The sequence below is a fragment of the Amblyomma maculatum genome, chromosome 8, assembly GCF_055883805.1.
Source record: "Amblyomma maculatum isolate TAMU_Amacu chromosome 8, ASM5588380v1, whole genome shotgun sequence".
In the NCBI taxonomy this organism is placed as follows: domain Eukaryota; kingdom Metazoa; phylum Arthropoda; class Arachnida; order Ixodida; family Ixodidae; genus Amblyomma; species Amblyomma maculatum.
In genome coordinates this window covers 106,244,741-106,272,022 of record NC_139351.1, presented here as the reverse complement: position 1 = coordinate 106,272,022, position 27,282 = coordinate 106,244,741, and the positions used below count along the sequence as shown (strand labels likewise).

At 44.4% G+C, this 27,282-nt stretch overlaps 2 protein-coding genes across 2 annotated transcripts in view; one reads left to right on the top strand and one right to left on the bottom strand.

Moving 5' to 3' along the window:
• Positions 1–461: 461 nt before the first annotated feature.
• On the bottom strand, positions 462–4,823 carry Taf8 (TBP-associated factor 8). Its single transcript, XM_084577136.1, has 6 exons — positions 4,659–4,823; positions 4,217–4,315; positions 3,890–3,952; positions 2,188–2,312; positions 1,569–1,716; positions 462–1,111 (listed from the first exon to the last, which is right to left on the bottom strand). The coding sequence occupies exons 1-6, from the start codon at positions 4,801–4,803 to the stop codon at positions 939–941; spliced, it is 753 nt and encodes a 250-aa protein (XP_084433262.1). The 5' UTR covers positions 4,804–4,823; the 3' UTR covers positions 462–938.
• A 4,135-nt stretch (positions 4,824–8,958) lies between these two features.
• Positions 8,959–27,282, top strand: part of LOC146182125 (metal cation symporter ZIP14-like) — a 30,282-nt gene continuing 11,958 nt past the window's right edge. Inside the window, exons 1-6 of the mRNA XM_084577133.1 lie at positions 8,959–9,718; positions 20,125–20,296; positions 22,373–22,542; positions 23,035–23,160; positions 23,750–23,881; positions 25,489–25,687. Of these exons, the coding sequence (XP_084433259.1) occupies positions 9,242–9,718; positions 20,125–20,296; positions 22,373–22,542; positions 23,035–23,160; positions 23,750–23,881; positions 25,489–25,687 (1,276 nt within the window). The 5' untranslated portion in view covers positions 8,959–9,241. The remainder of the gene's footprint in view (positions 9,719–20,124; positions 20,297–22,372; positions 22,543–23,034; positions 23,161–23,749; positions 23,882–25,488; positions 25,688–27,282) is intronic.

The window sequence follows — 27,282 nt, the reverse complement described above, 5'->3', positions numbered from 1 at the left end:
AAAATTTTCACCAACTGGTAGAAAATGTTATATGTCAGTCCGCAGAATTTGTCCCATAAAAACTGTATGAGCTTGGTCCACAGAAAACCACGTGCATTCAGTTCAGCCAACATATTCTAACAGTCAGACCATTTCTAGGAAAGGATTGCTGTTACGCTAATCTCATGTCATTAAGTACAAGCTGAAAAATATTGCCCTTGTCCTCTTGAAATGTCCGTATCCTCAGCACTAGGATGCTCCAAAAACATTTTCTGGATATGCCCAAACATTTTGTGCTCTCATTTTAATGCATGCTGAATTGAGAGCATTTGTACTGCAGCGATATGTTAAGTTATTGCTGACCCCACTGGCCACAATGGCAGTCTCTAGAACTGCATCAAGCTTTGCCACATCTAATTTGCCAATCAGCAGCCAGTGCCTAGCATGCAATGTTGGCCAAATATTTCTATAGACAAAAGCAATTGCATCAGTCCACATAATTTATTAAAAAGACTTGCTTGAGGCCTAGCACACGTACGTACACACAGTGCTGTTGCTGACACATCGCAATTTGTTGCAGCAGTTCATGATGCTAGTCAAGCTTCTAGCAATGCTTCAGTGATAGCAGATCAAAAGACGGGCACACTCGCCTAAAAAAAATAAAAAAATCGTTCTTGAAACACCTCTGAAATCCAATATCACAGGCACGTGCCGTTCACGAAAGCAGTTAGTGTCACATTACACCTCCTTCCTGCATGGCACACATTCATTGTTCTGGGTGAAGCAAGCCATCAGGTACCAGATTTTTTTTGCCGTGAAGAACCGTTCACCCAGCCAAGAACAATGGCTGCACGCGCGACTCTGATGCGGTGTCCACTGAGGCACAGTTGGGACTCCGCTCGCTGAACATGCGCTGTAGTTTCCCTCAAAGCAGCTGTACGCTTTGCTGGCGAGCGAAATCACCGTTTCCGCTTCCGTGGCATCTTGACCGAACGCAGGTAAGGATTGTCTACGAGCTCTGGTGGCCGTTCAGGGCTGCTCTTGGACTGTTCCTCCTCTTGCTGTTCAAACACTTGATCCTTGGGCAACAGTGCTGCCAAGTATGGTTGGGACATGGGCTTGCAAGCAATCACTGCAAACAAAGCAGAAAGCATAACGGGCTTCTTGCTATCTTCGCAGGAGCAGATGTGCCAAACTTTCTTCTACATGCGGCAAAGACTTTCATCACATGCTTTCCGAGTGTTCTGCCGAAAAGCACAAGGACTAGCGACCCTTGTACAAAATGAAACCAGATTTTTATCAAAGGTATTCAAATTTAATTTCAATGCAGTTTGTACACACGGTGAATGCTGTATGTGTATAAATGGCAACTAGTTTCTAAGTATGCTCAGACAGCTTCCCACTGCCACAGGCATCAGTGCAATGAGACGCATTATGCCACAACAGCACTGATGTCAAGCAAGCCATTAACTGCTTCACTGTAATAATAGGTTTAACAAATCATTTAGTCGCATTATTTAGCATCTTCACAGATCTGCTAATGCATTCCGAAAGGCAGCACGAAAAAAAGAAGGCTACATGGTACTCACAGGGAAATGGGGCTGACTGGTCGGCAAAGAGGCTTTGAGTGGGGCCAGTCTTGGCCACAAAACGGGTTAGGGCACGCTCCACATCTCGCTTCTGGCTGGCGAGCTTCTCCCGAATGGCCTCGTACTCGGTCACAGGCTGCTTGTGGGTCTGCAACAATGAAAAGAAATAAGCATATCTGCAGCAGGTGCATGTGGTTACACTACACCATAATGAAGCAGCCCAATAAAATAATACGCTATATATTATTAATTACTGAAAGCTCTCGCAGAAGCCTAGGTGTTACAGATGGAAAAGCACCGAAATAACGGGACAACAGCGGGACAAAACAGCAGACTACAACAGTTTTGCAATTGCTTGCATTCATGAAATGCTGCAATAAATACGGAAAGTTGAAACACCAAAAATACATGAACACAATCACCTTTCGAGGTGTACACCTAAAAATGCAGTCTTGAAGAAGCATGCTATGCAGATTGCCGATACAAGGAGAGAGATACGCAAGTAGAAAAATGCCCAAAAACTGGAGCTTGATATGGGTGACAGTAATCGTAACAATAAAAGCAGCTGAACCAATTGTATAAGCATATAAAGGATGTAGTTTGCTTTCGATTCACTTACGGGTGTCCGGATGTACGCATGCGGATCGGGAAAGGGTGCCATGTGCTCAGGAATGTGTGGTGGCAGAGGCTTCTTGTCGCCCGCCTGCAGAATCTTTGGTGTTGGCGATCGTGTCTGCAAGCCCGCTACCAAGGCCCAGAACAAGGTGCAATTAGACATGACACTTCGAGGCACAGAGACACTGGTGTTTTACGCCTAAGTCAAACAACAGTGACAGCACTATAGTGTGATGGGACTTGAGACTGTAAAAGCCACCACACACAATTCCTCTCTGACAAAGTCTGCTGTTAAAGCTATTCTGCTTGTCAAAATAAAAAGTTAGCCATCAGCCTAAGTTATAAGTTTAAGAATTTCGATGTCTGGGATAAAAGGCTGTTTGGTGGAGTGATACGCACGCTGCGTTCTACCATCCATAGTTAGCAACAGCTGTTCCTTCGTATCCTACTGTACATGTACATTAACCAGATAATGACTGTTGGAAGAACATTCTTTTTTATGTTACTGGCTATAAAGGTAGCTGGTGCAGGTGTCACCTTGACCTCTATGTTTGAATGGCAGTCACCACAACATGAGGCTATGTGCTTTACAGTCTTCTTACGACAACGGTAAGCGTGCAAGCTCTGAGTGGTGCTCCATCATGACTACTGTGATGTGTGCCTCCCATCCATGCTGCGCTCAATATAAAATTTTTCAAATTGAGGTCAAATAGCATCGTGCTATTGAAGACTTAAGTTGTGCTCGTACAATGGGAATTAGTTCAGGATTAGGCTCCCCATGCCCTCCCTACAGACCAAAAAGACAGTCGCTCTGACGGGTCGAGAAAAGGCCTGTAGCAGGTGTGGAGAAAGTTTTGCTCACACGCTACCATTTCGTATTCTTCATCCGACTCGTAGGCATGTGCGCTTCGCAAACATAAAGAAAAAATGTTAACATATCACGACCCTTCTAAGGACTACCGCAAACAATATGTCTGTTCATTTGTGAGCCACTGATTATATTGATAAGTTTGGATGTCAGTGCAACTGCCACTTAAATTGCACTGACACTACAATCAAGTGCTTCGCTGGCATGCATCATCAGTGATAACTTGGTGCATAAATGTGCAAAAAATTATTAGTGAAGAAGTGCAAGCTACATCAACACATTTAGAACAAAAAACTGGAAATTGTGAAGAAAAAAGATTATCAGCTTATGCGTCTTATTAATTTTGCATCCATTAAAACTTAGCAGAGAAGGAAAAAATCACCTCAAAAATCCACAAGGATGTCTAATTACGTGATGTGCGTGCAGTGCAGTAGCGTTAGAAGCTGTTGGTGCTTTTGCATCTGATTTTTGTGTCGGGTTTAATGGTTGTACTAGTGGATCCTTATTTGTCTGCCTACACACAGCCAACATCTCTTCGGTTCACCAAGCTGGTGGTTACGCTTCCCTACAGTTGTCTATGGGTGGTGACATGGACGTAATGAAGATACGCAGAAACCATACTACCCTTCAGGCAATGATCGAATTTTATGACCAACACTGCATTTTTTTTTCCCCAATGAGGCTTCTGATGATATTGCATTAAACGATCAGAGCCTCAGTGATGAGCACTCAAATATGCAAACTAAAATGTCCGTGTGATTAAACAAATCTACAATGAAAACAGTCGTGGAATGAATGCGTCATAGTAAAGCACAGAAAAATAAACTGCAATTCTTACGCGTTGGCAGTGTGATGCGGTTGGGACGCTTGGCAAAGCTCCATAATGACTCCACGTTGATACCTGCAATGCACATGCTGCTATTTTAGTAGCTCCAATAACTTATAACAATGAGACAGGAGAGGAAAAGTGACACGGGTCTCTTTTTACGAAATTCGACTTCAGTTTGGCGACGCTAGATGTGCATAACATTATGGAAACGAAATTTGATCTGCTCTAGTTTTGCCAGCAAGCGCTCTCCCACGGAATCCGGCAAAATACAGCTCTGCTCCTCATTTCGGATGTTTCATACAAGCTATACAGTGATGTAGCAATTACTACTCGTACCCATTTCGATGAGGGCCACGAAGACATCCCCGGACAAGATCACCGTCCTTCCAGATAGCTCGCAGAAGGCCCTGCTACTTCGGGCGAGCTCAAAAAGACCTAGGAGAATCAAGAGGTACAATGTTACACACTTATCAAGTGATGCTTGGGCACAGTTTCAGGTTTACCCTGCATTTACAATGCAATGTGCAAGTTCGATCACTTCGTTTCTTGTGCACTTCGTTTCTTGCTGTATTGACGCTTTCTCCGAGTACGAAGAGTGATGACACTCAGCAAGCACTTAGAAACATGTAAGCATCGACGAAGTAAGGAAAATTAATCACAGTAGCGAGCCCAAAGAAGCGTCAAACTCCTAATGTGGTACAAACACACTATAACGTAAGCAATACAACTGTCACCATACAATTGTATTGGCCAAGTTAGCGCTCGCTTCGCCACTTACAGCTCTGAAGCATTTCAACGAGAGATTCAACTGCCGCTCGCTCTGCGCCCGAGAAGCCACTTTCAACGCAGATCGAGCACACAGCCGCGAAAAGTGCTTTTCTTCTCGCGTTCACAGTGCTTGCGTCCACTGTGGAAGACGCCATTTTCGCACGCTTCCTTCTGTACAACAAAGAACTTTCAATATTTCCAAAAGCTACATCGTCAAAGCATCAACATTATAAACCTCTAGACAGATAAAATAACTCGGAGGGCAACAGAAGTAAAAAGAAAAAAGAAAACACTATATTTTTTAGGCATTTTATAAATTGTTTATGTTCTAGGCAAATTTATACATTGTGCTTTGTAATTTTAGGTATCCCCTCGCTCCCTCGCTCAATTGTTTGCCGTTCCAACGATTCTACACTCATTTCGATCTTTGCGCGCGCTCCCTTGCTACGTGTCCCTTGAGGACCATGTGTTCACCGAGAGAGAGAGAAAACTTTTAATGAGCATATAATCAGTAAATATTCGCAGGAGCTGGGTGGTCGGTGCCCCTAGTCCAGGGCTCCGCTGGCAGCAGCTGACTTGCGGACTAGCTGGATAATCCAGGCTTGCTGGTCCAGGTTGTCGCTGGTCAGGGCCGCCTCCCACTGCTCGTGTGTCGGGCATGGCACTATTAACGTTGGGTCAGGTTTGTCCTGGCATTCCCAAGAGATGTGAAAGGGCTTGCACCGCACCAAGGACAGTAACTCGTGTATTTTGTTGGGCTTATCTTATTTAAAATTTGAAGATTAGGGAATGTGTTTGTTTGTATTTTTCTCCAGATAGCGTCGGTCGTGCATCAATGGCTGTCTTTGCCTGAAAAAATTTGCTAGTCAGTTCCTCTGCATATGCACTCCACGTCTTGGCCATATCAGCAAACATTTATAACATGCATGCTATGTTTCGTCTGCGTGGCATGTTGGAAAAGACAACATAAAAACGTTATGAAACTGAATGCCAGGTTCTGGTCAAACTATGTTTGTATCAATTGGTTCGATCATTATGTAAGGAAAGGGGATCTCTAGATCACATAATATGGGAATGTGCAAAGTCACCAGGCAGGGCTAAAAATATAACTAAAGACACCTGGGAGACCCTTGAAGCTCAGACCCAAGAGCCCAAAGAGAAATTGTTCGATTGGCCGAAGATGCCGCCGGAATCAAAATCTACCGGCCTGCAACATAAGGAGACTGTCCCACCTTCCTGGTCTAAGCCCCGAAGAGCGGATCAATAGTCACTCTGTTGGACGAATAAAAGTTCTCTCTCTCTCCCTCTGTATCAATTGGTATTCTGCATGGCTGCAGTTATTTATTAATTTCTGAATGAGATGCATCATATGCGCGCGTGCTTGGATCTATTCAAAATTCAGCGCAGCTAACTCGAATTTTATCCTCCCTTCTTTTGCCGGGAAGCTTTGTACAGCTTAGACTTGTAAGACCGCAACGGCTGCTCCTGGCATCCCGCGGTCTGCATGAGGAGAGTAGCCTGAAGACTCGGTCATCTCCTCACCAGTTCCGAAATATTATAGGTTTCAATAAATATACCTTTACCTCCGCATCTCCAATTGGGAATGTATCCTGTCACGGCCAAGAAAAAAAAAATATTCAAGTAGACTTTTTAGTATACTCCAGCTGGCCTGCTTTACCATGCCATTCTGTGAAATATTTTTATCTGCAGTTTTAATATGGATATTTTTTTAGTGTAGACAGTTGCAATCCCTGGGATCGAAAATGCTAATATTACAATCACGTTTGTATAAGCTCAGCTCACATATGTGGCCCTGGAATGGAAATTTTAATTGCACACGTACCACGTACTGCTGTCAGTGCTTGTTAATGAAAGTAAAGCAGAAAACGAAACTACAAACATTATTGCATATATCCCTTCACGAGGCATTGCAGCATTAGCATGTAAGTGAAATTTCCGTAACACATGCTTGCTGAGCTTTACACAAATGTTAACGGCAAATTTTTACACCACAAGGGAGCCCTGCGAATAAGTTCCAGGAAACGTCCGAATGTCCGCCTTCAAGTATGATCCGGAGCTCCAGACGATAATCGGCGATAATATAAAGCCCCTTGTAATCCGACGGATGTGTCAGCCACTTCTAGCCACTGTTTTCAAAGCAACATTGCGTCCGACGCAGACACATATTAATGCAAATCGATGCAAGCACACAGGGACCCGGACATCCTGCCTCTTAGCTTTATTGCTTGGCCTGGCCGGAAGCAATGACGATTTGAAAGCAGTGAGCGTGTTACAGCTAGAAGTGGACGAGGCTGTACATCGAACATAAACGGATTAAAAGGACGTCCGTCGGTCGTGCATCAATGGCTGTCTTTGCCTTTACCCCACCCTTCCAGCCACTGTACCACAACCGAGAGAGAGAGACAAACATTTATTATGAGCAGGCGTGAAATATTCAGCCCTAGCTGGGCAGCCTCCTCAGTCCAGGAAGCCGTGGACCCGAGCCATCTCCCGAGTTCGGTTGACCAGACTTCGCTGATCCTCCAGGCTGGGGCTTGACAGCTGTCTCTCCCACTGCACCTCGGTTATGGCCATGATACTGGGTTATAGTATACCATTTGGTCCCTTGCAGTAGGGTGTTTGGTACGTTGCAAAATGCGCATTCATGTCTGTAGGTGGTGGGCGAGATTTATGTGTAGTAAGGTGCCGTGGACGTGGCATGTCGGTTTGGATTTTTCGGAGGGTGACTGCTTCTTCTCTGGTTAGTTTCTTGTGGGGTGGGGAATATTTTCTTCTGAGAGGGCAAGGAGGACCAGGATGGCAATAGCCGTGACGTAGGTTATACGTCGCCAAGGTTTTTTTTTTTTTTAAGGGGCAGACAGCCTAGCTCGAGGAATGACTATCCGAGCAGGAACGTCACTAACCCTGAATGAACCCCAGATTAACTGCGGGGACAGCTATTCGGAATTACTAAACCTATATAAGGGGCTAATTCCAGTACCCCCACCACAGAAACATTTATCTAAGGAGGAAGCTTGAGGATGGCGAAGACTGCAAACAGGCTCCTTCCCAAATTTATACATATTAAATAAGATGTTCCCAACACAGTATATAGCGCCAACTGTGCGTGGTGCGGAGCAAAACCAACACTATATCATGTCACATGGGAGTGCGGAAGGAATCAAGCATTTCACAAACACAAAACACCAAGTGCGGAGCAATGGGAGAGCCGGTTCGCCAGCTGCGAGCTAGAGGCCCAAAGGGCACTCATAGCACACGCAAGCGAGGTGGCCCGACTCAGTGGAGCCCTGGACTAGGGGCCCACCCACGGCCAAGGAGGACACAGACTTCAAGACGAAGACTCCCTCTACCGCTACTACTTCTTAAAGAACCAATAAAGTTTTCATTCCTTCATTCATTCCCCCTCCTTGTATGCCTTTAGCTGACGCTTGCGCGAGTGACGACTTTTCCGTGCGTCAGCGCCGTATGACGGGGCGAGGCTGGAAACAGTTTGTGGCTCAATTGGGCTTGTCGTCTGCTAGGCTGTTATTTCTTAAGGACGTCACCCCACATTATCACACCTCAGCTCAGCATAATGAGTTGACAGGGGACCCAGAGGCTTGCAATCTCTGCAACGTACCTCTGAGTCAAAATCACCTAATCTGGCAATGCCCCGATTCTTCGGGAGCTAAAGAAACTGATCCCCTTGATCAAATTACCTGGAAGTCCTACATCCGCCGCCCTACAAAAGATCGTCCTACGCCTGGCGAAGGAGACTTACTCCAAGACCTTCTCTGCGGCCACGGCGCAGGAAAGCCGGCAATTAAGGAGACCCTCCCCCTGGCTGAGCCCCTGCCCCGAGGCCCATGTCGGTGTAAATAAAGTCTTCTCACTCACACCTCAGACGAACAGGAAGCGTGCTGTATAACTACCCTCTCTTTCTAGAGATGAAAAGAGCCTTTACGCAGGAAGTATAACAAATCAACGATATGCGTTCTTCGTCTTTTCGCATGATGGAGCGTGTTCGGCGTATCTTTATATTTTACTAACTTGGTTTTTGCGGCGCTGATCTTCGAAAGATAAAATCTGAGCAAAACCATTCGCCTACTCACGCTGCTTGTTCGTCTGAGGTGCGATAAGACGTCCTTAAGAAGGAACAGCCTAGCAGACGACAGACCCAGTTGAGCGCAGCTGAGCGCGATTCGTCGGCGCGCGCCTCAAACTGTTTACACGGCCGGTCTCGAGGAGAGAGCGAGAAGCGCGCTCTCCCTCGAGACCGGCCGTGTTGTTTCCAGCTTCGCCCCGTCATACGGCGCTGACGCGCGGAAAAGTCGCCGCTGGCGCGAACACCCTTGTTGTCACGTGATCCTTCCCGTCCGACGTGCAAAAAATCGGCGCTCGAGCTCGGTTGGCTCGGCGCTGACGCGGCAAGCCGGCAACGGCAAGCCAAGCCTTGAGCTGCGTGCGAATATGCTCGTCTGCAGAGCTGTCAGCGCACGTTAGCGAGTAGCGGTGCATGGTTTCCGGCCGTAAACGCGGATCCACGCGTGTAACTTGTGGAGCGGTCAGCGCGGGCGTCTTTCAAAAGTCAGCATGAGGTCAAATATACCCGCGTCTTCTTCTGTGACGGTGGATCAGCACAGCACAACAGTCTACTCAGCGACTGTGGCCTGCGGGCGGTCTTCTCGCGGCCCTGACGTGTTGGGTGTTGAGACGTGTTTTTCGCAGGCACGACGTGGGCGGCACAGACTTTCAACTGACGCCAACATGTACGAAGTTCGCGCTGCAAACCTACTTTGTGCTTGGTGGTGTTCGCCGTTCGCGCTACTGCTGCTACTGGTGTGGTGCTGTCCGCAGCCTGCCCGCGCCGCTGATCTCGAAGACGTTACAAAACTTGCCGAACTCGCACTGCATCGATACAAACCGTTCTTCAAAGCGCCGGGCAACGTGAGTGACGCGCTGGCGTCGTTACTAAACGCTCTCCGAACGTCAAGACTGTCCCACCGTTTTGAGGCACTCAACTGCTCGCCGCCTTTCAATGGTAGTGAACTTTGTGACGAAGGTGCCGAGGTGAGTTGTCGACTTTGTCATGCACGAGCATAATTCATTCCGACGACCTCCTGAGCGCGCTCGCACGAGGCAACTTTTTTTTTTTTTTGTACTATTTGTGTACGCATCGCCGTTACTTTATTGAAAAAAAAAAACACACTAAAGTATCTGTTGGAGAGCGTTGCTCATAAAAATCAAACCCAGCATGCAATCTTCTATGTGGCCCTATGCGTTTTATGCGCATTGAAAGTAGAGCTTGCACTCTGACGGAGGAAACGGTTCGTTCTGCCTCAATGGTGTCTCATATTCCATTGTTTTTCCTGTTGTTTAGTCTTGCTACAGTAGCCCGCATCCTCTGGTTTTTCCTAGGATCCTTTGTCGGGCGTGTACTCGATGCACCGTACCGTGCTTTAATGAAGTGCGGACGTGTTCCCATTTCTCTTGATTCGCTTAGCGCTTCCGTGTGATGGATTATCTTTCCGGCTAGCGCTAACTATATTTTGTATTTATTTTGCAGGCACCAGCAGGTCTTAATGAGTACAGTTAATAACAAAAAAAAACAAACAAACAAGCATTTTAGATTATTCACTGCTTTTGAATTTATCACCATGCACAGTGCACACTGTAGGAAATACACGGGCCTGAATTGTGCATTATTCCCAAGGAATAGACGTAAGACACAGATGTGAGCGTAATTCTGGTTACTTAGTGTGATTTTGACTAATTGTCAAGGTAAGCTTGATTAGGTAAACTACAATTGCGAAGATAGGGTGGTACTTGTTCGTACTTCGCTTAAAGTTTGTGCTCCCTGCTTGGTGTGTTTTCCCCATCACACGTTTCCGATCAGCGAACATGTCCAGTTGAGTGGCTTCCTAATCTCAACAATCTATTTGCTGAAGCTGGCATCGCAAGAGGCTCTTATCTTTGTTTTCAAGCACACCGTAGCTGGTGTGGTGTCTGGGATTTACTCCGACTTCGCTATCTTAGTGAAAAGGGAAGGTGCGTCAGTAAGGGCCGAGTTGATCTGCCACTTTTCATAGGTGGACTTAGATAGCTGACCTTGTGATTATGGCAGTGACATAGTAGCTGAGTGACCTTGCATCTGTACCATGCGTAACTTATCACATTCTAATGGCAATCTTCATGGCTGAATGTTTGTTTTTTTAAACCAGGAGATGCCACTGTTGTGAGTATACTGTTTACAATATTAAAGATTAAATTTAGTTTGTTCAGCCTGACATCTTGAGGGTCAAGAGTACTTTTTGGAATAGATGGCTTGTAAAGCTTGCTTCATTCTACTAATGCATAACTGCCGGACATAAAGCACAAATTCTGCTTACCTTTTTTAGCTTGTAAACTGGTCTGTCTGCTCTGTGTTGGGCAGGACGGAAAATTAGTCTAGATGTGCTGAAGCCTCTAAACATTCTTAACAAAAAGTGTTTGTTTCCACGAAAGAATATTTGACTGCCTACCTTTTGCGAGGGCCTCACCTCGTTCTCTTTGCCCACGTTTTTCGCATGGCTTAAATATGAATCCACATCTGCTGGCCCAGTTTTTCATTATTATTAAGCCTTTTATCTGTACACCGTCATTGCTGAATTAATCTTTTCCCCATGCATTCATTAAACAAGGCACCATAGAAGAGTCACAATAACTGACAGGATGGCAATTTATTAAAAACAAGTGTGATGTCACGTTCTAAAATAAGAAAAATTTTGCACTGCAGCTTGGCAAGCACATTTTTCATTGGACCATTAAACCCCCCAAATGTCTAATATATATATTCTTTTTCTTATGCATTTCACCTTATTTTGTTCTGTCCCCACCAAAATTTTCACCAAACACCCATCTGCAATTCTTGGTGCATTTTCCTTTTCTGAGCTATTTTCTGCTAATTCTTCAGCAATAGTGTTAGATGATGCCACTGTCATTCTAGCTGGAAGCCACAGAAGACAAAAAAAAAAAAAACAAAAATGCAGGTACTGGCAACCACAGGCCTGTTTTAAGCAAAAATCAGAGGCTGCCGTACACTGAACCAGCCCGTTGCAGTAACTAAATTGCAAGTCCTAATTGACTGGTGGGAGTATTTTTAAATCAATTTTTTTCGATAACTATGCCTTTTGTTGCTGGATAGACGATGGCATAGCCAGAAAAAGCCACAGGATCCACTGCTTCTAGATGCTACTTTTTAAGCAGTATAGGGACAATTCTTGCAAATGGGCATATTGAATTCGAAAACAATTTTTATAACAGACATATAAAAAATTTGTGCTGCACAAGAAATTGATGATCTTATGAACATAAGAATGTTGAAACCAGTGAGGCTAAACAGTATAAGCTTTGCTAATATTAACTCACTGATGTTTTACTTGTACATAGCTGTGCACATCACAGCATTTGAGTCAAGTTTATAAGCATTCACAGATGAAAGCTTCCTTATTTGTGACTCGTGAGCGTTTAATTCTAACCTAAAGTCTGTCACGACCACCACCAGTGTCAATAAAAGTGTGAGTGATGCTTTGATTAAGGTGATAGGTGGCTTTTGAGGAGAGAAACAAAACAATTCAATTGTTTAAAACATGGGGTGCAGCCTTTGTCAGTAGTTCTGCATTTCTTTGCATCCTGTTTTAACATGGCATTACAGTCTTTGGTCTGTATATCACTCTTGCTGTGTACCGAACTTGTAAGAAAGCGTTTTAAGAACGCTTCTCAATTTTCATACTTTGTCTAATTGGCTTAAGTCCATAAACTTGTAAAAATGTGCACAGGTATTCTACCTGCATTGGCAGTACCCTTCAGGCTGTGTATTAAAGGCCCACTGTCCAACCTCCGGTCGAAAATATTTTCTTCCCCGGTGACTGAGACTTCACCCCCAGAATGCAAGGCCGCAAAATGTTTTTGAAAGGAGTAACTAATAACGCAGTTACAGCTACCGCAATCACCCGATTCTGTCGTGCTTCTCTCCTTCCATTCCCTCGCAAAAGTTTTTCACTTTCCTGCTTGCTCGTCTAGCCTCCGCAAGACAAATTCCCCTTCCTCCTCCACGTTTGGCTGGAGGTGGGACTGGCACTCCGCATGCGCGAAAAAAAAAAAAAAAAAGAGCGAGGGAACACGCGCCGCTGAGTTCAGTCTGGCCATGGCAAGGGAAAAGCGTGCAGCGAGTGGTAGATACCCATCCTTCACCCTCAGACAGCGAGACTGACCAATGGACGTCGTTTCCGACAAATATGTCATAGCTGCAGCTCGACGGGCCAGCACAGGGAATGGGAAAGCTGGCTTCCCGAAGGAGAGCATGAGATAGGTTTGATTTGTATTTTCGTTGCTTTGCGGCGCGCGTGTCACTGTAGCATCTTGCACAGACATTCTCCGGTACCTGATCGAAACACTGGGCTCCTTCGCTTAAAAGGTCCTTCCCTGGACAGTGGCCCTTTAAGGGACCATGTATGGGCATTGAAAGTGTTGATCACATGATCGGTAAGCCCGAATTATTTTATTTGAAAAAAATTTGATGCCGCTTGTGCTATCGGCCTCAGAACGCAAGGTGTGTACTAGCTTCAATTTAAATGAACCTCAGAGCTATAGGTGGTGGTTTTGTACAATCCATCCTTCAGTTCGCATGAATTTTTACGATGTATACTACGTACATGACGCATGGTAAGCACCTTGGAAGGAGACAACACAGCACGGCTTGTTTTATGCGGAGAATTGAACATCTTGGAGCGTTTGAGATAAAGGAACAACTTTGCAGTGCACAGAGTTTTTGTGTCTTAAGTTAACTGAAGAACTCGGCATTGTTCCTCGATGCTGGCTTGCGCTGCTAAGCTTGAGCGGTAGAGCCGGCATCTGTAAAGCCTGAGATGAATGATGTTCTGCAAAGTGAAAAATGAAATTGTCACAGTGCCTAACTTTTGTGAAATGGCTATACGGGATGCACAAGCAAGCTGCTTGCAAGTTTCGTAGTTCGTGGATTAGAGAGGAAAGAATTATGGTGGTAGACTGTAAATTGTTGCTTTGACCTTCAAGATGGCACCCTTCCTTCTCTTTATTATCTCTTTGATAGAAAGTGTTTGACCCATATTGTGTGGCTGTCCATGCCACACGTGTTCCGCCCGTGCTCTTGACCAGACATACGTTTTTTTTTCACTGATAGTGCTGATTGCAAACATTGGGCCTGAAATGCGTGCAAATAAATTTCACAGAAAGGTGCCACTTGGCGATAATTCCCGTTTGTCTAAGCAAGGCACATTCTGGCAGCTCAGCACGCTACGTGTGAACTGTTTTAAAGAAGGCAAAGCGTGTGCCCTTTTCCAGTCTTGTTTCGTAATGTGTAAGTTTGGGCATAGCAGCTCTCGTCTCGTGATGCAGGCAATGTGGAAAGGACACGACACAAAGGAAGACACTGGCACACATACGTCAAGCTTCTTTAACGTCAGCGTGAGGGTAGTTCCTCCAGCTGGCATTTTGTGTTAGGGGCACCTATTGCCATTTCATTTTGTACTTTGAAGATCTTCATTTTTGGTCAGGATAAATGGAAGCAACGTCAGCATTCAAGTCATAGATAAGCCAAATAAGTTTTCGTTGCATGTTTCATGCTTTGTAATGATATGTGAGGTATTACTACGCACAGAATCGCCGCAAGCTATTTGCCTATGACAGCCAAATAATTTACAATTAAATTTCATCTCTCACCTGTTTTGGTTTCAACAGCCGAGCGATGAATGTGACGTCAGAGTGGAGTCTCCAGGTCATGTGAGGGGTGTAAAAATTGTGACGTAATAGCTCCTTTGCCGTAAATCAATTGAATTTGGAACTCAGCCTGCCTCAAGAACAGGAATTCGCAAATGAAGAAGCCACAATGATATTGCTGTTTTTCCATCTCTCACATGACCTAGACTCCATATGTAATACTGTATTTCCCGGTGTATAAGACGCGGTGTTTTGACGGAATTTTCAGTAGTACGTCCTGTACAACAGTGCATCTTATGTGTGTTTTGTTTTTTGTTTTGCACAATGTTCATAGGCGAACTTTGTTGTAAACCGTAATGGTAGTGACGCCTGCAATTACAATATCTGAAGTCGTTATAGTGTTGTGCAATTCTTTTCGCTGGCAAAAGGCCAAAAGCTGGTGACGTTTGTGCTCCCCGCCCTTTTCCACGCTGCCAAGCCAGATCGAGCAGACTCTCTTTTTCAGTTACTATTTACAACATTGTTTGGTGACTATTGCATGTGTGTTTTGTCCTTCCTGCATGTGCTTTGCCGCGTGCTTCAGAGCCCCCGCACACAGCGACGCTCAGGGGAGTGATTATGAGCAGAAATAGGTCGCCTGAGCGACGTCGCGAGAAATCGGCAACCGCGTACCAAGATGAAGCCTTTCAAGGCTTTGAGTAATAAAGTTCCTGCTCTTACTGAGCGAGAGTTTTCTCCCGCATAAGTGCTGCCTCTTTTTTCTATCATTAGCATGTGCACGTAACAAATCTTCTTTCAGGTATATAAGACAGTCCTACTGCCCTGATCTGAATAAATTGAGGCGCATCTTATACAAGGATGAATCTTATATGACAAATTTTTTGTTGAAAGCCTCTAAATAGGTGGGGTGCGCTTTATAAACCGGAAATTATGGTAGTCATTGCTCAGCTGTTGATGCCAAAACTGATGAGAAAATTAAATTCAGTGATGATCCATATACAGTAATGTCTTGTGTATGGTTAACAAGCGAAGAAAGATTAGCCAAAATGGTGTGCATGTTTTAATTTTTATTTGCTTTGTGTGCGTTTGCGTTAGTTCTGGCTCATACTGCAGTGACACTTCGGGCTCAGTGCATTGTGCAGTTAGCGTTGCATTAGGTATTTCAACAGTGAAGCCTGCCAGCCAGCAAAGTGAAAGTGAATGAGTTTGTGAGCGCACGTAGGCAAGAGGAAAATGCCTGTCTTGTCTGGGCTCAAAATGCCAGTCGAGACTAGCGTGCGCAAACGTCGAGCAGCTTTTGTGGTGTGACGGGAGAGGTTTTGTTTTAAATTGGAGTGACATGTGAGGAATGCGTTTGACCCGAGGTGGGACTTGGCGTCTCTACAGGAGCTCTGTAACTTGCTGCTACGGCCCCTCGTGAATGGGCCATTAGGCTGGGTTTGGTTCGCTGAACTGGTCCGTTCTGGACTTTTCGCTCTATTAACAGATATGCCAAGTTTGCACATAAAAGAATGAGGGTGTTTTGGTATAATTTGTTTGGTTCATTTTGTGCCTGTAAAAATCTGCTAATCTGTAGTCCTTGCTAAGAAACATGCACTGCAACAACTCGAGGGAGAAGGTCAGAGAATGCCAGTTTCAGAACATATTGTGTGTTCATGGTGCATGTGTAGAGAAGGAGGCATTCTGTTTATTTGTTCATTCTAGTTAGTTTTCTGAAACTTCAATCTTCATTGCTTACAGAGGGAGTTGAAAATGAGAATGGTTTTCTGTGGTGTTAGTTAGGTGCACAAAGGCTGGATTACAACACAGATTGCTAAAGCGGAATGTTTCATGCAAAACTCAGAAAAAAGGAAGTAAAGTATAACAAGGCAGGACACACCAGTGAAAAGGGGTCATATTATTAGCACCTTACTGCTCAGTGCCGTGAATTTGTGACATACCATTTATGCACCATGTGCCGTTAAAGGACTACATGACACTTGGGTACGTTTGATGTAACATGTTCTCACGAGCTAGTGCCTGCTGGTCAGTATATGTTATGTTTCCGTGAGCAGACTGTATGAACAGGAAAGATCTGTGAATTTCTTCTTCTATAAATGCTGCGAGGAAAGTGGAAAGGTGTTTGTCAAAAAAAGAAATGTTGACTGTCTAGGGGTATTTTAGTTGCTCCGTCACACACTAGGGGGCACAAAATGGATGCTAATATTTGTTCATTGGCGATATGCCGATATCTAATATTTTTGTGGCATGTACCAAATTATATGGGATGCCGCTTTTGAAAGTGGGAACATCTGTTATCATAACACTTGGCTGGGGGGCGAAGGTAAGGATTTTTGCTCTGATTGTTTCGTAATTTGGATATTCAAGGGTTAAAGGACTGTAGGATTTTCAAGAAGAAAGCTCAACATGTAGCGCACAGTACAAGTACGTAAAAGGATCCTTGAAAAGCAAAACAATTCGGTAGAGACACGACTGCTAATGGGTGGTAATGCGAACACATTACTTTTAGTGGCTACAATTTTGCTACAAATGTTTCCACATGAATCAAAGTTCTTTCTGCAATTAATTCATGTGGTTTACACATCAGAGCGGTGATATTTGGGCTTTCGCGCTTCAAAGCATTGAGAGTTGCAGAGTTTTGAGGTGTTTTGGCAATTTAATCCATTTTTATTTCAAGGCGTGAGTCCCCCACCTGCTGCCGCATCCGGTTGCATTCACCGGCCATCTGCATAGTGACGTCATATTTTATGGTTACTGTTGAGTGTCGCAATGCATGCAGGTTTTCATAACGGAGTAAGGCTCTCACATAAAAGGAAAAAAAAAAAAAAAAAAAAAAAACACCGGTGTGCCAATGAACGTTTTGCACAGCAACAACGGATGCAGCTGTGTATAGGCTGTAGCCCTCTTTCGAGGTCACGGTGGCGGTGTTCACTAGCAGTGGTTTCCGGCAGTTTATTCCAGTGTTAGTGGCTGGTTGCAGAAGTGATTTGTTGATAGTGTTATGTTAGTTGTACCAGAAGTTAGTTTAGTTGGTCAGGAAAAAGACTACAACAGGGTGTTCAACCGGAATTTTTTCGGGTTCATTTCAGGTTCGGGTTCGGCCCCGGAGAGACAATTCGTTCTGGTTCGAACCGGTTCAACCCTGCTTGAACCGGTCCAAACGGGTTCAGAAAAAAAAAAAACCATTGGGTGTATTCCTTTTACTCAACTTTTTTAATACCAGTTTTCTTTCCTGTTCCAGTATATAATAAACAGCAAATTGTTATGAATGAACGACGATTAGGTCAGCATGGGGGAAAAATGATTATTTTAATTAGCACATAACCAACAATTGCTCTCATGCAGTGGAAGTTAAAAGATGTTTCCAGCTGCGGTTTCCTGGTACACAAAATTTTGCATGAATTTTGTGCAATACTCACTCTTGTTGACATGGGCGCTGCCATACCCATCATCAGTGAAGCTCTTTGCTGTTGACTTCGCAAGGTGACCGCCGCACTTTTTGATTCGCACTGCTTCATCACAGCGTATTCATCCTTCAGTGGCGTACACGGCTCGGGTTCTCATCGAAGACGTTTTATACACCATCGAGTTTATTGTACTGTCTCACTGCTCACACGACATCATCCTGGGCTACGATTTCCTTTCCACTCATCGTGCCGTTCTTGACTGTACCCACGCGGAAGTTGTTTTCCATCTTTGTGATACCACCTTGTGTGACGTCCTTACCCGGTCTGCAAAACTCCTTGCCGTCAATGGCACAGATATTCCTCCGTTTTCTGCCCTTGTTCCACTCTCCTATGAAAGCGATACTACTTCGGTTGTCTTCTTCACACCTTCCGTCGCCACTTCACATCATCCCTGCCTTCTGCTTCCATTTGCTGTTCTCAAGTTCGAAGATGGCCTTAGTGCAATTTACGTCTTGAATCCATTTTCTTGCCCGTCCATCATGCTACGCGGCGAGTGTCTCGGCCGTTTTGAAGAACTTGATCCCGCTCTTGTAAATACTTTTCCAACCTCCTACTTCATTCAATGTTAATGTCATCAGCTCTTGCGAATAGTGACCGCTTCGACACCACACAATGTTTTCCAACAGACCATTGATGCAGATCTTCCGCCCACGCAACGCGATCAGCGCGCTGCGTTCCTAGAGAACTTCACATCTTCCTTCGACCTTCCTCACACTGCTTTGGGTTGCATGTTTATCGTTACGCACACAATTGACACCAGTACAACTCCACCTTTGCGCCAGCGTCCTTATCACTTGTTGGCCTCTGAGCGCCAAGTCATTGTTGATAATCTGAACGATATGCTTTGCCGGAGTGTCGTACAGAAGTTGTCCTCTCCCTTGGTGGTTGTCTACACCTGACGCTCCGCTGCTAGTTCATCCTGAGCAGCTGGATCCATCTGGGCTTCTTGAATAAATGCACCCCTACATTACAAAGTTTCTGAGAAAGCCTTATAGATTTCCTTTGTAGCTGTATGGCTATGCTTGGGTGGATGTTAATTACTTCCTTATTACACATCTACTCCACCTTGGGGTATTCCCCTAAATATTCGACACACCATTCTTACCACGAGTTAATGACCAATTCGTTCTCGCCCTACCATCTGATCTACTGACCTTCCTCAGACTTAGCTCATTTGGTAAAGTGACTGCTACAGAAAGGTGGTGGTCCCGTGGTCGATTCCTGACTAGGAGGAATTTTTCTGTAACTACAAAGTTTCTAAGAGCTGTATAGCTTTCTTTTGTAGCTGTATGGCTCTCGTTTGGGTGGACGTCAATGAGTAATTGCCTCCTTATTACACTCATTAATTTGGACGGGGATCACACTGATTGAGGCTCGGTCTGCGAAGCCAGTGATCGTCCAAATAGACCTCTGAACAATCGCTTGCAACAGCGGTGTCCGCGCAAGTCTAATGTGCGCTCTGTAGCAGGCACAACAGTGGTTGAAAATCTCAAAATATAGCCCAGCGGCATAGTTTCACCTCTCTTAAATTTACGCCATTTCAGTCACTGTTTTGTGCGTCGCTTTTCCTTTAGTTGCACTTAGGGATGGCATCATGTCGTTCTAACATCTACGCATATTTCCCTCTCTCACATCCACACGCTTTCTCCGCGCTTGAAGCACGCCAACCCATCTCACTTTTTAAGGTACATGCAGTGAAGCGACCTCAAAATGTGACAGGGCCATTTGCGAAGGGGCATCACTGCTACTGTATCGCACTGCAAAAATGGCCAAGGAGACACTCGCGATTTTCCTCGACATTCCCTATAGTGTGCGAAAAGCAAAACACTTGAAGAAATCGCAAAATATCTTCATTGTCGCTTAGATCTCATATATAGACATGGATGCTCCAAGCATCAATTAGATAAAGTTATTGTGACCCAAACAGTTAGTAGTGTTTTTGGGAGATTCAACAATTCGAACATTTTTTCTGCTTCCTTGAGCGCCAAATGAAGGTTTTTTGAACGCACTGCATGTATTTGACTTTGCTGAACAAACTTCAATATTTGATTCAATATTTGGGTTTTTCTTTTGATTCGATTCGATATTCGATCCAATAGTTATTATTGGAATTCACACACCCTTAATGGAAACTGGCGGGTCGGTAACACCAGATCTTTAACAGATTGTTAAGTCCAGATCTCTGTAAATTAATGTTTGGCCACTTCTTGCCTGGCTGCTTCATAGCCACAGGTTCACACTGCTGCCCCCTTTCCTTCCACCACCCGTATGCAGTGCCTTCCGGTGGGTGAACTGCTGCGACTGTTTCCCGAAGCAGCTGAGAGCAGCATGGCCGAGGCGCTGGTTCGCCTCTGCCCCGTGCTGCTCTTCCAGATGCAGCACCAATCGTGCGACTTTGCTGCGCCCACGACGCCCCGGGGCAAGACGCGACCCACACCGGCTCAGGGTGAGTGCACCCTTCCCACAATCCCACTCCATGCCAGCATGCATTAGCCTCTGCTTTAATGGAGGAATATTCATATTAGTGCAGTGGCAGCACTAGCTAGTGGTGTTTTTGATGCGGAGAAGGCCTGTGATGCCACCTGGAGATTTGGTATCCTATGCAACCTTGGAGAACTGGGTATATGTTGTAAGTTATTAACTGCTTAAAAACACAGCAGTGAGCTAGATTACATGTTCTGCCTGGCATTGAAAAAAAGGAAACTTACAAAAAGGAAACTTACTTGCCTTGCAAAGACAGCATAAAACTAGTACAGAAAGTAAACTAAGAGCCAAATAGCAGACAAACTGGGACAGCGAAGTCAGCAGCAAATTTCATCTGGTGAAGTCGGTCCTAGAGGGATGGAAGTCGTGTAGTAACTTCAGAACATTGTAAGCGATATGTTTTCTTCACATTGGTTATTCATTTGGTTACTCACACATTACACGCCACTTCGTGCCCGCAATGCATGGCAGATCTTTGTGCAAAACATGTAGAGATTGGGTGGCAGTAAAGCACATTTTATATAAATGTGTTTTATTCTCAAGTTAAGAAATTATGAAAAAGTAATTTCACTGTGTTCTGGAACAAACATGTATCTTTCCCCTCTCTGATTTGCTCTGAGGTAAGAGCATAACTGTTGGTTTGTCATGGCTTCATGTATCTAAAACAAGGAAGTGTTCTTAAAAACAATTGTTTCTTTGCAACATACAGATTTCTTAATCGTGTTCCTATGCACGATAATTCTAGCCTGGTCAGGACGCCCTAATCGGGACGAATACTATTCCCACAGCTGTGAAAGCTTTAGTTAGCTGTTTAAAGGGAAGCTGAAGTGGTTTCTTGAAATTTGGAGGAGATACAATGGTTTGAATGTACGAAATTTGTGGATAAAGCATGTGAACTGATTTTGCACTGCCATTAAAAATGATGAAGTAATCTCAAATTAAAAGTTGGACCTTCTCCTCACTGCGCAGGAGTTGTGCAGGAAAACTCTAATGAGTGTCATTGCTGCAAATTTTTAGATGTCTCTCCTTGCTTAGCCGACATGCTGCCGCGCGTTGTCCGATGCTACCAAGAAACTCTTCGGGAGCTATATATTCAGTTGTATTGGTTTTTTCCGTTCAAGCAACTGTCTCTTCGCTGGAAATGTAGCACCGCTACGACGTCATTGTTGTGTCCCCAGACCGGTGTGGCACACTGTGGAGACTGAATGCCTACGTTGCTTTATACGCCGTTGACATCGGCAATTCACATGCTGACACAAAAATATTTCGCATTCTTTACGTGCAAGTATCATTCATTTGTCCCCTTTTAGCTTGTCAAAATTTGATACCTCTTCAGCTGCTCGCTAACTTTTTTTTGTAGCCATTTGTTTTCCTTTATGCGTGAATTTAATTTTCTTTTTCTTGCAGCTCAGCTAATTATTTATCATAGCTATTTCTTTCTTTCGAGCAACTCTCAGATTGGTGCACAGCATGCAGTTTTCTGCCCCCACTGAAATTGTGAGCTCTTCTGAATGCTTCGAATTGCTTGTGGTATTTCGAGAAACTTACCCTTGAATGTGTTTGTTGCTGTGTGGCCCACTTCTGTAATCACACTTCATCACAACCTTAATCCAAAGTGCGAATTAGGAATCTGCAGCAATACACAGCAATTGGTTGCTCTCCTGTCATCATAGAGATTTTGAAAACTGCTGTGCATGGCTTTTGTGATTTGTTAATGTAGAAGTCTTGGCCGAATGGCATTTTTTGTTAGTCTAAAACTTTAGCTGGAACCCTCCCTGGATCCCTCTTCGGGCATTTTGAGTCTTGTTACCATCTTAAGGCTCGGGGGGACATGGGACGCATATTTCATAGATCTAGCTTGGAGGAATGTATGCAGCTGCTCCAGCATGTGCAAGGCAGTTGACGGAATTTCACGGCAACAAGTAGATGCCTGCAGTTGAGGGGGCTTGCTTCACGTGAGGTTTCACTTTACATGAACTGGGCTGGCACTACTATGTTGTGTGTCCCTGCCATGCATGTCCCTTACATTGCCTTGCAGTGTGGGGCTTTGGCATGCTCTCCGTGCTGGTGATCAGTTGCTGCTCCCTGGCCGGCCTGGTGATTGTGCCTTTCCTGAGCCACTCCCTCTACCACCGGCTGCTCATGGTGTTCGAGGGCCTAGCCGTCGGCTCACTGCTGGGCAGCGCCGTCTTTCACCTCATTCCACAGGTTCCACCTAAATTCCAATTAAGCTTGTTTGAAATTAAACAGAGCGTACCGTAATACACAGGTTCCATCTAAATTCCATTTAAAGAGCGTATCGTAATAAACTGAATTCTTGGGACTGAATAAAGCGAGCCAAAGTGTTAACAGATTTGCTGTGTCCTTTAAGCTCATAACTTGGATGCATAGCCCGATGCATTTATGTGCTAAATGCTTGCGTTTTCTTCCTTTGCATTAATTCAGCCTTAATAAAAGTTGTGAAATACCTTTCACCTTGCAGTGGCTTGCTAACAGAGATTGTAATGTCACCTTTGCTTTTATTACCTCCCAGCCATGTTCACGGAGATTACAGTGTAGTAGTGTTAGCAAAAATATCTATGGCCAACAAAGTTTTTTTCCTCTTCCCTCACTACTAATATAATTGCGATTAGAGAGGTGGAGTGATGCAGTGAAGGAGGTGCTGGTTGAGCGAAATGTGCGTGGTGGCTCATCTCGCAGGCATTCAATCTACTGGGCCAGGACCAAGAACATGACTACCTATGGAAGTCCCTGATAGTTTTCCTGGGTGTGTACCTGTTCTACCTCAGCGACAAAGTGATGCGCTTCATTGCTGACTACCGTCAGGTGAGGGGGACTCTTCTTGCGCTGCCTGTCACTTGCACTTGCTATTGTCACCTCAAGACTTTCCAGGCCCTTGGAAACTGGGTTTATGTGGTGTGTCGATGGAGTTCATAAAAGGTTTCTTTCTTGCCTGGAAAATGCCCAGTGGCATATGAGATCCACGCTCACTGCTGACAGGAGACAAACTGCAGAATATTGTAGGCCAGTCAAAACCTAAAAGGGCTTGTTGGCTTCACGGTTCAAATAAGGAACAAAACAGTTTACTGCAAACTTTCCAAATAGTTCACGGCAGCATATAAACGCAATTTCAGAACTTACCGAATTTTTTAACCAAAAGCTGCTATCGCATCGCATATTTCCAGGCAAATAGAAACAAACCTTAAGGAGATCTTTACATTAAGTCATCAGCAGTCACTTCAGCGCATTCATTGCAGTTGCTACAAACACTTAGTCCGGATGTGTATTGAGCAGTTCAGGAGTACGGTAATAATATACGTATATATGGATGTGCCTATCTGCGAGCTGAGTTTCTGCGATAGTCTCAAACCTTTCTCGGACTTCTCTGTTCCAACCTGCAGTGTCCCTTTTACAGAGGAGGAGTGATAACAAATCGGAGACGTCGTTCGGACGTGTGCTGACCAATGGGTGTGTCCTGGAGCTGGCCTCGGGGGACCCACCAGCCATCAAGAACAACCTCGCCGTGGTTGAACCACAGCCTGTCCAGGTCGGTTTTCCGTTGATGCCACTTGCGGTGACTTTGGTTGTGAGTTAGTCGGTCTAAGGTTGAGGAAAAACTCCCACGTTGCAGAGGCTTCGACAGTAGAAGCAAACGCTTGCAGACAGAGTTTAGGCGCCTTCTGTCTGCCTTGCAAGCCTTTGTGGTGTAATGCTTTTCTTAGTGGTGTTAAAGTGGTTATATGCAAACTTTAGCAAGAGCAAGAAGTGTTAAGTGTTATGGTATGTTTTACTTGAAGAACATAGGGATTAGATGAAAGCGTGAAGAATAGGAACGCACAGGATGTCAACAGAACGCTTCAAAGTCGGCTAGAGAAATGTTTGTGACCTTAAAAAAGAAAGACTTATTGAGTACCATTCATGCAGGACACTTGTAACATATTGGCACATAGCTAGTTGAAACAGGTAGCCTGGACATTGACTGGGGCATTGGGTGTTGCATGGAGTAGTAAGGGTACAGGCTTCCCCATACCTCCGCCAAAAATGTCATTAACAGCTGGTAAATAGATGACGGAGCTTATTCACTAGTTTGGACGGGACAGGCTCACAAAACTGGAGCTCAAGCAAAGCAAGCGAAGACAAGTAGCCTGTGTCATGGCTAGCCATGTGCCAGCTAACATAGTCAGACCTCATGAATTGTGGACTAGTGAAGAGGTCGCTGTGTAGCCCAATCTTATGACCTATAGCTCTGCATGGTCACCTACTGGCTTAAGTCAGCATCCTGCAAATAGACTTGATTCGCAGGGGATATGTCAGACAGCTCTGCAGGTTGTGGCACCAATGGTTGTGTTCTTTAAATGAACGTGCGAGTAGGGTATGTACGGTGCACGTAGCATGACCTGACCAAAGCCAAGCTTACCTAACGTAGCCTTCCCTAGCCTAGTCAGGTGTTAACTTGACCTAATGAACCTAACCAAACCTAACCCTAGCTTCTGAGTTGTCTGTGATTGTCCTTTGTGATTATCTACAAAGTCCTTTTCAGTGCACTTTAATGTTTTGCTTGGCCTAACCTAACCTAACTAGCCAAGTGTTGAGGAACAGCACTTTCACTTCGCTTAACACTAAAGCCAGCCTGCTATTGGTGCATTCTGCTTGGGAAGAAGCAGCTGTGCGATTTGAAAGCTTGTGGTGCTGAAATTGGGACTGTCGGTATGTGTGAATGTTTAATATGTTTCGTAGAGAATTTCCATACCTACAGCATATCGTGTCATTTCAATGAGGCTGCATTGTGGTTTCATAGGGGTGACTGAATGAATTGATGTTTTTCTGTAATTCTTTCATTAATTGAAGTTCTTTCTTCTTTTCTTTTTCTGTGAAGGTACCAAACTTGTCTGATGTAAGGTGCGGTCAAATATGTCATGTGTACATGCATTTCAATAGCTTTTTATGTCCCCTACGTTGCTTTACAGCGCTTTACAGGCTTATTGAGTGCTTGAACCATTGCTAATCTGTTCCTTCGTTTTTTTAACATTTGCCTATGTGTGTCCTGTGCCTGAAGCATTATTTTTTTCACTCTCTTTAAGGATATTATTGTAGTTTGTTTTGGTTGCGTGCCAGTTGTAGAATCCCCTCCAACGTGGCTCCTATTTGTTGCAGGCTGCTGCTGTTCACAACCATGAGCATGGGATCAAGGCAGGTGATGGCATAGCAGCCGTGGCATGGATGATCATTTTCGGCGACGGGATGCACAACTTCATCGATGGTCTCTCCATCGGGGCAGCCTTCTCTGAGAGCCTCCTAGCCGGAGCGAGTATTTCGGTGGCAGTTGTGTGCGAGGAGTTCCCTCACGAACTGGGTGGGTTGAGGCATTGTACATGATGCTTGGTGGCTTTGGTGTACACGCTCTTCACGAATCACTGATAATATTGTGCTGATGTGGGCTTGCTGGTAATTCGTATCTACTCCTACAACGCAGAGATTTTGTGTCATGTATGCTTGGTGCTCTGTAGGAGTAGATATGAGTTGCAGATAAATTGTCCTCTAAGTTCTTTTATGTGCACTTCAATGTTTTTTTCTTATTCATAGCTTTCACATGTAATCTTAAGAAGAATGTTTCAGACCCTCTTTGTATTCAGCATTTTCGTTTGCCAGTCAAAATCTGTTGCTTTACGGTTGCTGTGCAGGGGTTACAGCCTGCAGAGCATTGTATCTCGTGAGCTAATGTGGTTGTTTTGTAGGTAAGGTAGGATTAAAGGCTGTTTTTGTTTGCTGACATGTTTGTTGTGGAATTTGTGCGTCTGCATTTAATGCTGCTAAATTGCTCAACATTGTTAGGAAAGTAGAATTGCTAAAAAAAAAAAAAAAAAGCAAAATGAGAATATAGAGTAGAAACTTTTATTTTCTAATCAATATAGCATGGGTAAATCGGCCATTAGAATTACATTCTAAAAGTTACTAATGATCTATTTACCCATACTGGCATGAGCCTCGATGTAGATTGCATGTTTTTGGACTTTGCAAAAGCTTTCGATACTGTTTCTCATGTTCGCTTAATTCGTAAACTTGGCAACGGCCCCAACATACTGAACTGGATTAAAAGCTTCTTATCAAATTGAACCCAGTATGTTTCTGCTAATGGCTTTTCGTTCTCTCACACTTCCGTAACTTCGGGCGCACCCCAAGGATTGATACTGGAGCCTCTCCTCTTCTTAATTTATCTTCTTGAATGCATTTTTCATTCTTCTATCAGGGTCTTTGCAGATGTCTGCGTCATTTGTCACAAAATAGCTAACCAGGCTTATTCTTATAATCTTCAGGATGATCTCACAAGCTTATCCAACTGGTGTAATATAAACGGGTCATGCGACTCAACGTTAATAAATGCAAAATGATGCATGTATCACATCGCCTTAGCATCACTGATAGGTAACAAGCGCACTTACCTTCTTCATGACATTTTTCTTGAATGCGTCAGCTCATACAGATGCCTAGGTGTTCATATTTCACGTAACTTGTCATGGCATAGGCACGCTGAACACGTCCTTAATAATGCTAATCGAACTCTTGGGTACTTGTGTCTTAATTTTTCTACTGCAGCTCGCCCAAAAAAACTAACCCTGTATCTAGTATTAGTATGGCCACAGATAACAGTGATGAACGCACTAAAGCCATTCAGAATCTTGCAGCATGAAAAACACACTTGCCTTACCGGACCTTTCTTGTGCTGGAAGTGTTTTTTACTGTCTTTTTTACAGAATGTATCATCGCAACTCTCTATTAAAAGATCATCTTTCTGCTAGCCATTCATACATTTCATCCTGCTCAGGTCACATATTTGAAGTTGGTGCTCTATTCTTAGAGCAAACATTTGCCATGATTCTTTCAGTCTTATAACATAGAAATAGTAAAGAATATAAATGGGAGAAATTAGAATGAAAGCTAGGAAAAAAA